Source organism: Petaurus breviceps, unplaced genomic scaffold (assembly GCF_028583685.1).
Source record: "Petaurus breviceps papuanus isolate PSGF00001 unplaced genomic scaffold, PetGlider_PUasm1.0 188, whole genome shotgun sequence".
Lineage (NCBI taxonomy): Eukaryota > Metazoa > Chordata > Mammalia > Diprotodontia > Petauridae > Petaurus > Petaurus breviceps.
Window position 1 is genome coordinate 38,660,853 of NW_027185804.1, and position 11,133 is coordinate 38,671,985.

At 36.8% G+C, this 11,133-nt stretch overlaps 1 protein-coding gene across 1 annotated transcript; it reads left to right on the forward strand.

Moving 5' to 3' along the window:
- Positions 1-276: 276 nt before the first annotated feature.
- Positions 277-1,173, forward strand: LOC138163292 (vomeronasal type-1 receptor 1-like). Its single transcript, XM_069090839.1, has one exon. The coding sequence runs from the start codon at positions 277-279 to the stop codon at positions 1,171-1,173; it is 897 nt and encodes a 298-aa protein (XP_068946940.1).
- Positions 1,174-11,133: the final 9,960 nt, after the last annotated feature.

Consider the following 11,133-nt stretch of genomic DNA (forward strand, 5'->3'; position numbering starts at 1 on the left):
ATCGTGTAATCTATTGCAATTTATCTTGCTGTATGAAGAGAAATATTTGTCTGTACCCAATTTCCTCCAGACACTTGAGAAAACTGTTTAAACTGAATATCTCAAGTCACTGAACATGAAAGGTTTATTGTTTTGCCTACTGACAGTTAGAAGGATGTGAAATCCTTCAAGAAATCTCTGTATTTTAAATTATCTTAATGTCCATGTGTTTTCTCCCCTCAGGTTGCCGTGGCAGAGTTTCTTTTTTGTTGTTGTTGTTCAAGACAAAAAAAAATCATGCTTTCTCACAAAGATATCCTGGGGGTCATTTATCTGATCCAGTTTGTGAGTGGAATCCTAGGGAACAGTCTCCTCTTTTGTTTTTATAGCATTAATTTGAAATCTGGCTATAGAAAAAGGTCCATCGACCCATTTCTCATCCATTTGGGCTTTGTCAACACCATGATGCTTCTCTTCAGAGGAATACCCAAGGTCATAGAGATGTGGGGGTGGGCAAATTTTCTGGATGATATTGGGTGTAAGTTAGTCACTTATTTGCAAAGAGTGTCCCGAGGACTTTCACTCTGCAGCGTCAGTCTGCTGAGTGTCTTTCAAGTGATCACTATCAGTCCGAATAGCCCTATGTGGGCACTGTTTAATGTCAGATCTCACAAATGTTTCTCACCCTCTTGTCTGTTCTGTTGGGTTCTCAATCTGTTAATGGATGTTTTTGTGCCCTTGAACATAATTGGTCCAAGAAATAGCACAAATAAAAGAAGAAGAAATTTGGGATACTGCTTTATAGATATGGATGCCATGAGGCCTTTAAAAGTTTATATCTGGAAGTCTCTCTTTGACAGTTTATTTGTGGGTGTCATGACCTGCAACAGTGTCTACATGGTAGCTTTCCTATATAGACACCGACAACAAGTTGTATACATTCACAGCAGTAATCTTGTACCCAGAGTCTCCCCTGAGATTAGAGCCACCAAAGCCATCCTGCTTCTGGTGAGCACCTTTGTCTGCTTTAACACACTCAGCGGTCCTTTTATTCTTTATGTGCAACATTCTAATGAAACCAGTTCTTGGGCAAGTCATGTCACTGATTTTCTATCCATGTCTTTTCAATCAATAAGCCCATTTGTACTGATCATCAGTGACACCCAAATTCAAAAATCCTGCTCTATTTTCTGAAGCATTATATGCATTAGGGTACTTGATTTTCTCATGAACATCTCAAAATTTACCATTCCTCTTTTTCTCATTTTTGGAATTTTGTTGGGTGATAATAGAAATATTAGGAGCATTTTGTTTTGCATGTGTCATAGTGTTAATCACTTGATTCATTTTTTCACATAATTGTTAATAGTATGGAATTGCTATTTCATGAAATATTTACTCATATATTTTCCTCACTATTCTATTGGGGGGATGAATCTCTCTCTCTTTCTGTCACACATATCTTTTTCCTTGTAAACTGGTTTCAACTTAATCCTCAATACAGAAATATTATCTGTGCACAATATCTTTACTTAATTTGATAATACTGTACTATGCATACAGCAATGATGTTGAATTTTAGAACTGAAATAAAAATTTTTGAAAGATTGAAATGATTATAAATAATATAAAGCCTCAGAGAGAAAAATATAAAGCATAAGTTTGGGTTAAAAATTTAGATGCATAAAAGTATGGAAAGATGTTCTTTAGCAAAAAAATTTTTACAGAAATGTTTATGAAATAATTTTTAAAATATTTATTTTACTTTTATCTAAGAAATCATTCTATAACTATATATTTATAAAAGAATTTTCTCAAGAAATTGTGAATTTCTCATGTACAACTTGTTATTCCTTTTAAATATATAATAAATTTATCATGAAATTTTTTTTCTTTCTGTTCCTTTTTTTTCTTTCATGCCTTCCCTTGCCCTAGAGATAACTGTCATTGGATGCAAATATTTTATGCACCTGTAGATACATAGGTATATAGGTAAAATTATTCTATACATATATCTGTTTATCACTCATTTATCTGATTGCAGATAGTATTCCTTCTTATTTCTTTTGTAGTTAATTTGGGCATTTATAATAGTCAAAATGATTTAGTTGCTTAAAGTTGTTCTTCAAACAATATTGCTATTACACTATACAGCATTCTGTTGATTCTGCTTATTTTACTTTTCATTATTCCATGCAAATCTTTCCTAGTTTTTCTAAGATCATTGAACTCATCATTTCATAGAGCACAGTAGTATTCCATTATGATCACATACCACAACTTGTTCAGCCATTCCTCAACTGATGTACAATCTCACAATTTCCAGTTTTTTTCCACTACAAAGAAAGCTGTCTAAATATTTTAGAATAGGCTATTTTTATTTTCTCCTAAATCACATTGGGAAACAGACCTAGTAGCAGTATTTCTGGGTGAAAGAGTATAAGTTGTTTAATAACTCTTTGGGCATAATTCCAGATTTTTCTCCAAAATGTTTTGAGTCAGTTCTCAATTCCACCAATAAAAAATTACTTTCCCAATTTGTCCACATCGTCTAAAACATTTTTTGCTCTTCTATAAAATCATTTTAGCCAATCTGATAGTCATGCAATAATATTTCAAGGTTGTTTTAATTTGCATTTCTCTAATAGACAATTTAGAGCATTTTTTTCATATGATTTTAGATTATTTTTATTTCTTCACTCCCAAAACAGCCTGTTCATATCCTTTGATCGTTGGGAAATTACTTGCATTCTTATAGATTTTACCAAGATCTCTGTATATTTGAGCAATGAGACATTTATCTGAGGTACTATCTATAAGTTCACTAATGTTGCCACTTTTCTGCTTTCCTTTTGAACTTGGGCATATTTACATGTTTATTTACTTAAATAATTAATTTATTTGTAGTTTTCAACATTCAATTACATAAGGTTTTGAGTTTTAAATTCTCTCTCTCTCCGCCCCCTCCCCCCAATATGGCATACAATCTGATATAAGAGGGGCAGCTAGGTGGTACAGTGAATAGAGCACCATCCCTGGAGTCAGGAGGACCTGAGTTCAAATCCGGCCTCAGACACTTAACACAAAACTAGCCATGTGACCTTAGGCAAGTCACAACCCCAATTGCCCTCCAAAAATTAAAAAAAGGGCAATCTGATATAAGCTCTACGTGTACATTCGTCTTAAACATATTTTCATGTTAGTCATGATGTGAAGAATTAGAACTAATTGGAGGAACCATAAAAAAGAAGAAACAAAAGAAAACAACAAAAGTAAAGCAGAGCAAAGAGTATGCTTGTCTTTGCATTCAGACTCCAGAGTTCTTTCTCTGGATGTGGAGAGCATTTTCCATTGTGAGTCTTTTGGAGTCATCTTAGATCTTTGCATTGCTGAGCAGAGCTAACTCTAACAAAGTTTGTCATCACACAATGTGGCTGGTACTGTATGCAATGTTCTCCTGGTTCTAATCATCTCACTTAGTATCAGTTCATATGCCTTTCCAGGTTTTTTTGAAGTCTGCCTTCTTATCATTTCATATGGCACAATAGTGTGTCATTACATTCATATACCACAACTTGTTCAACCATTCCCCAGCTGATGGGCATCCTCTCAGTTTCTAATTCTTTGCCACCATAAAAAGAGCTGCTATAAATGGTTTTGTACACTTGGGTCCTTTTCCTATTTTTATGTTCTCTTTGGGAAATAGACCTAGATGTGGCATTTCTGGGTCAGAGTGTATGTATGGTTTTATAACCCTTTGGCCATAGTTCCAATTTGCTTCCCAGAATGGTTGGATCAGTTCACAACTCCACCAACAATGCATTAATGTTCCAATTTTCCCACATCTTTAATATTTATATTTTTCCTGTTTTGTCTTGTTAGCCAAACCAATTAATGTGATTTGGTACCTCATATTTGTTTTGATTTGCATTTCTCTAATCAGTAGTGATTTAGATCATTTTTTTCACATGACTTTAGATAGCTTTAGTTTATTCCTCTGAAAACTACCTGCTCCCATCCTTTGACCATTTATTAATTGGGGAATGATGTGTATTCCTATAGATTTTTTCTATTTCTACTTTACCCTCTTGTTCTAGAATTCCAAAGTAATTTTCTTTAAAAAATTCTTCTAATATTGTATCTAGATTCCTCTTTTGATCATAACTTTCAGGTAGTTCAAAAACTCTATTATCTCTCCTTGATCTTTTCTCCACACTAGTTATTTTTTCTAATGACATATTTAAGATTATCTTTTTCCCCCTAATTTTATTATTTCTTATTGTCTTATAATGCCCTTAGGTCCCACTTGCCTAATTCCAGTTTTCAAGAAGTTATTCTCTTCCTTAAAATTTTGAACCTCTTTTCTCAATTGGTTAACTTTCTTCTCAATGATTTTCTTTTATTGCCTTTTCCCCTCAATATCTCTGATTTTTGAATTTTCTTCATTTCTTCCAAGAATTTTTTCTGGAGTTGTATCCAATTGTCATGAGTTTTGGGGGCATAAGTAGCTTTTCTTTACCTCACTATCTTCCTCTGAATATGACCTCAGATCTTCATTTACACCACAATAATTATCTATGGTCAAGTTCTTTTCCCTTTTTTCTTTTATTTCACTTCTTATTATTTAAGCAGCTTATTGCTGTAATTAGGTTTCAATCCTGAGTTGTGTCAGAGTTGTGTGTAATGGTGTTCCAGGTCTCAGGTCCTCTTTACTGTTGTTTTCTGAATCTGTCCTAGGGCTCAATCTCAGAGACTCCTCTCCTCCAGTAAGACTCAGTTAGGACCCCCAGTCACACTCTCCTGAAAATGGTTTTGCTCTCTGTAGTACCACAATCATTAGGCATGAACTCACTCCTCTCTACCCACAGTTGCAGCCTGGCTTATGAATAGATAAAGATGATTCTTTGGGACCCTTATTCCTTTGGGTTTCTATGATTTAATTTGAAGTTCTCAACCAAACAGCAAAGGAAACAAAAAAGGATTCTTATTCCATAATAGAGATGAGGAAAATAAATTAGGGAAGGGTGATGAGACTTGCACATAATCACAAAAGAGATGTCAGATCCAGAGTTAAAAAAGGAAGTCTTCAGTGTTTTCTGTCTTCCTTACCATATCATATTGTTTCTAAACTAATGCTAGATGCTATCTACCCTCTTCCTGGAGGAAAAGTGTTCTGGACATTATAGTTATAACTATAGAGTATAAACATTTGCATACATACAATGATCAACATATTGTGTGTGTGTGTTTGTGTGTATGTGGATCTGGTGTGTGTGTGTGTGAGTGCAAAAACTTAGAGAAAGAAAGGTGTAAGATTGAGACTTTAATGCTGACATCTTGCTGAACCCTTTGGTCTTATCTGCTCCAAAGTTTGTTAGCAATCTCTCAGTAGGACAGCTTAATCAGTCTTCCACAAAGGGATCAAGTTCCATGAACTCATTCAAACCAAATTCAAGGATACTGTTTTATAAACAAATCAGTACCACTTCTTTAATATTATTTGGAAACTGACAAGAAAATCATTTGGTATCAGGTACAAGGTGGGGAGATTTCCAGGGATCAGATTTATCCTGGGGTCTCACAAAGTTTATAGGAGGGACTATGCCTGGTACAAGAACCAGTGCTGTTCATTTTCATAGGACATTTCCCTTTGGAAGGCAGATATGTGTTTCACCATAAAAAAGATGGAGAGGAAGAAGTGAGGACGGGATATCATTGATAAAGCTGCCATAGATGAGTTTTTCATTCTTTTGGAAAGACCACAGAACATCTGTGGGATCCTGCTGTCAGTGCTGATTAACACAAAAGGACTGAATATTTGAAAAGATATGGATGTAATTGCTGCAATATGTAGTGCCCATGTTTAGTTACTTGAGTATAATAAGTATTAAAAATGGAACATGTTATGTTAAAAAGGAAAAAAAAAGATGCTTACCAGCATCAGGATGACTTTGGCGGCCATGATCTCATGGGAGGTTCTGGGAGTGAGACCAGTGATGTGAATATGTCTGACCCACTGACGGTGTCTGTACAGGACATAAACCATATAGCCACTGGTAATCACCACGAAAGACACAAGATAGATTTCTGGAGTAAAATTTTTTAAAGTATCCTTGGCATATGGCTTTAAAGAGCAATAATCTAGTTCATTTCTCCCTTTAATGTTTGTGCTGTTCCTTGGAACAATTACATACATAGAATGACCGACATCTATTAGCATATTGAGGATCCAGCCAAGAACACAAAAGGGAAAGAAGCATTTGGGGCCTCTAGCTTTCAGGGCTGCACACGTGGGGCTACTGGGGCTGATGAGAATATTCTGGTAGCCTCTCAGGAGACAGGCACTACAGAGAAAAGGCCCCGGCATGCTCTCTGCAGGTAAATTATCATCTTACACACAACATCATTCAGAATATATTTTAACTGCCCCCCCCCAATCTATTACTATGGGAATTCCCTCGAAGAGAAGAAATATGGTATTGACAAAGGGCAAGTTAATTAGAACTCGTTCTATGTGTTTGTGTCTTGTGTGAGTGATAAACTGAAAGCCATAATTGTAAATGAGATAACCATCCCCTAGGACACCAACTACAACAGGAAGCAAGTGCTCGGCCTTTGAAACCTCGCAATGAGAAATCATTCTTTGGACACAAAATTCTTCCCCAATCCAAAGCAACCTGAGGAGAAAAATAACAGAATTCTGACTATACTAGACTCAGTTCCTGATGAAATTCCATGTCCTCTTCACATTTAGTGTGAGTTGCAATAATCCTTCCCAGGTAAGACAAGCATTAGTCACTTCAGAAAGTATTCTCTTTATAATAGTTGTTGATTTCTGATGTCAATATGATTTTCTCAGTTTTACAAAAACTTCCAAGAATATCATATCAAGGAGCTTTAAGCTCAGAGATGTTAAACATTCCCAGATTCACACATATAGTAAAGAGTGGAGACAGACTGCAAATTATTCCTCAGAATCCATAATCAATTCTTTGTTCTCCTGTGTTTTGTGCTTTCAACTTTGGGTAAGGTGCTGGAAATGAGGTAGGGTGGGGACCCAACAATACAATGTCCTGGCTTTCAGAGATCCCAAAATACATTAAGGGAAGAATATGAATGTACCATTTTCCCATATAGTACATGATGTTATGTGCTTCTTTTGTTGGCAACATTTTGAAATCATTAGCAAACCAGGTCCCTCCTTGCTTACTCTTTTCCTCCCATGCTTCCTTGTCATTTGTACTCATATGTAATAAACTTGTAAAATATGCTCTTTGGGAGTCAACAATTTTTTAAAAGCAATTGTAGAATATACCATGCTTAGTAAGTCATAGGTGGGTAGTAGGTATTCTGTTCCCCTGTAATTGGTATCTACTTCAAGGGAAGAAGTCTGAGTGGTTGGACATCTTTCCCAAAAGCAAATAGCACTAACAACATCTGAGCTGCCCTGGGATGGTTAGAGAAACCATCTTATATCATCTATACTGTGGGTAGGAGCCACAAACTTTCAAATCCACAGTTCCACAATGGAGTTGCTACATTTTATTGCTTGTACAGACACCTTCTCTCATTGAAATCTTTCCTAGTATAAGGTATATGCTTTCATCTCCTGGGGTAAAATCATTGATAATGCCAAGCAGTACGTACTGTTTCTTCTTAGTGGCATCTGGTCATGATTACTGTGTTGGATTACATAAAGGCTGCCAGAGGACATCTCATTGTTTCTATGCCCAGTTCTTATTTCCCAAGGCTCTTCTTGCCTTTTATTTTTTGACAAAGTGCCAAATATCCACTCAAATTGTGTTATCCATCACCATTCAATCAGGTAGAAAATAAGGCCTTCTCTTCTTCTATACTTTTTTGCTCTTATTCCTCTGCCTGGGGAAGAAGGTTGACCATAAAGAACTGTCACTCTAGGGTTTCTCATATGTCTTTGATATAAATATTCCTGAACAACCATCTTCATGGCATTATGGATAATTATTGGTATTTCCCCCCAGATTGGTTTTATGTGCCTCCCTGCACAACCATACTTTGACATTTTTTTGTGGGAAGATTCTTACTCCTTTGAGACAATTTCCTGAAGGTTTTAGGCATTTGAACTGGAATGAAACAGTGGTTACGGGTGAAGTAGGAACAGGACATCCTCAGGGCTCCGGCTTCCACCTCCTCTAATTCATGTAAAATGTGACTCTGAAGAAACATTGGAGCTATAGAACCCACAAAATGACACAAAGAACCTAACCTCCCACTGAATACAGCCCAGCAGGCCAGCAGCAAGGGGCCAGCGCAGCATGCTGGGAACTGATCCCAGCGCTGCTTGAGCCAGAGGTTTTAGCCCTAGGATGGGTTAGGGTTAGGGTTAGCTGGAGGGATTTCAGATCACTAGCAGCTGTGGCGGTTTCCAGAATTATCAACACATAGATACTAAGGACAAAGTGAGAGGTCAGTACAGTGTGGACTTTGGGATCTAGTAGTTGGGAGTGCATCAGCTTAAGTGGTTGAGGTGCCCGCAGCCCTGCAGCTGTGGCCACACATGGCTGCTTCAGTTCCTGGCCTGCAGATTGTAGGGGGACCAAGCCACCAATATGAGGGGTATTCGCTCTCGCTTTAACTTGCTTGGATCTGGGTTGTGGTCTAGGATGGAGGTCCTGGGGTATGTGACCAGCTTGTCAGAATTTGTGGAGGCTTCAGAAAGGGCACCCAACTAATACCTTTGGCAGCTGAGAAAACCCCAGCATTTGGGACGAAGCTCTCCTGTCTGGTGGCAGAATCCTACTGTGGCAAAAAGCCCCAAAGTGAAGTAATTGAGTAGCAACACGAGCAGGCAAAGGAAGCAAAGCAAACAGAGCAACCCAGCTTTGCACTACTATTTTTGGGAAAAAGGATCAAAGCATGGAACAGGAGGAAGGCAGTGAAGTCAGAATTCCTGCACCAAAAGCTTAAAAAAATACAAGCTGGTTTACAAGGCATAGAGGACCTTAAGAAGTATTTTGAAAAGCAAATAAAAGAAGTGGATGAAAAATTGGGAAGAGAAATGAGAATGATGCAAGAAAATTATGAAATGAGTGTCAACAAACTGAATGAAGAAAATAACACCTTAGTCTATTTTTAGACTAACTCAAATGACAAAAAAGACCCAAAAAGCCAATAAGGAGAAGAATTTCTTAAAAAGCTGAATTTGCCAGATGGAAAAAGAATCTAAAAATCTCACTGAAGAGAAGCATTCCTTCAGAATTACATTGGAGCAAATGGAAGCTAGTGAGTTTATGAGAAGTGAAGAGGCTATTGAACAGATCCAAACAAATGAAAAAAATAGAAGACAATGTGAAATATCTCATTGGGAAAACCACTGACCTGGAAAATAGATCCAGTAGAAATGATTTAAAAATTATTGGACTACATGAAAGCCATGATCAGAAAAAGAATCTAGAAATCATCCTTCAAGAAATTCTCAAGGAAAACTGCCCTGATGTTTTAGAACCAGAGGGCAAAATAGAGGTTGAAATAATCCATTGATAACCTCCTGAAAAAGATTCCCAAAAGAAAACTCCTAGCAATATTGTAGCCAGGTTTGAAAATTCCCAGATCAAGGAGAGAATATTACAAGCAGCCAGGAAGAAACAATTTGAATATTGTGGAAACACAATCAGGATAACACAGGATCTGGCAGCTTCTACAATGATGGACTGAAGAGCTTGAAATATGATGTTCTGGAGGTCAAAGTAGCTGGGATTAAAACCAAGAATCATGTACCCAGCAAAACTGAGTATCATGTTTCAGGGGAAAATATGGTCATTCAGTGGAACAGAGGACTTTCAAGCATTTTTTTTCTTGCTTTTTGGAGGACAATTTGGGTTAAGTAACTTGCTCAAGGTCACACTGATAGTTTTTTTGTGTTAAGTGTCTGGGGCTAGATCCTAACTCAGGTCCTCCTAACTCTGAGGCCATCACTCTACTCACTACGTCACCTAGCCTCCCCAACTTTCAAGAATTCTTGATGAAAAAAAAACAGAGTTGAATAGAAAATTTGACATTCAGATACAAGAAGCAAGAGAAGCTTAAGAAGGTAAACAGGGAAAAGAAATCATATGGAACTTATCAAATTTGAACTGTTTACATTCCTACATGGAAAAATGATAATTGTAACTGATGAAACTTTTCTCAGTATGAAAATAGTTGTAGAGAATAGAAATATATAATATATATGTCTATATAGGAGGGTATATCAGTGTATGAACATATATGTGAATGTGTATATATATGTTTACAGGTATACATAGATAGAGGGCACAGGACCAATTTAATAGGAAGGGATGATACTTAAAAGGTGAAATTAAGAGGTGAGAGAGGAATATAGTGAGAGGAGATGGGAAGAGACAGAATGGTGTAAACTAGCTCATATAGAAGAGGCAAGGGAAAATAGTTACAATGGAGTGGAAGAACAAGAAGGCAAAAGAGAATGGGTCAAACTTATTCTCATTGAATTTGGCTTAGGGAGGGAATGACATACATACTAAATAGGGTATCTCACCCTACAGGAGAGTAGGGGGAAGGATATGAGAGGCGGGATTATGGAAGGGAGGGCAGGCTGGGGGAAGGGAAGTTGGAAGCACCCACTTTTGAAATGGGACAGGATCAGAGTAGAGAACAGAATAAGTGGGAGGTGGGATAGGAGGGAGGGAAATATAATCAGTCTTTTAGAATATAACCACTATGGAAATGTTTTGCATAGTTATACATGTATAACTTATGCTGAATTGCTTATCTTCCCAGTAAGGGTGGGTGACAAGGAAGGAAGGGAATGAATCTGGAATTCAAAGTTTTAAAATCAAATGTTTAATACATATATATATATATACACTATTATTAATATTATTTTACATGTAACTGGGAAATAAGTTATACGGGCACTGGGCCATAGAGATCCACCATGCCCTACTGGAAAATCAAAGGTGGTATGGGAGAAGATATGGGAGAGCAGATTGGAGGAGGGGATATCTAGTGGGCAGGGGAAAAATGGGGAGAAAATTTGTAACTCAAAATGTGGAGGAAATTAATGATGTAAATAAACCAGAAGTTAATAAAGCATTTGATTTGAAAAAAAAAGTGATTTTATAGTTCCTAGACACATAACACTAAATTTTGCATTGA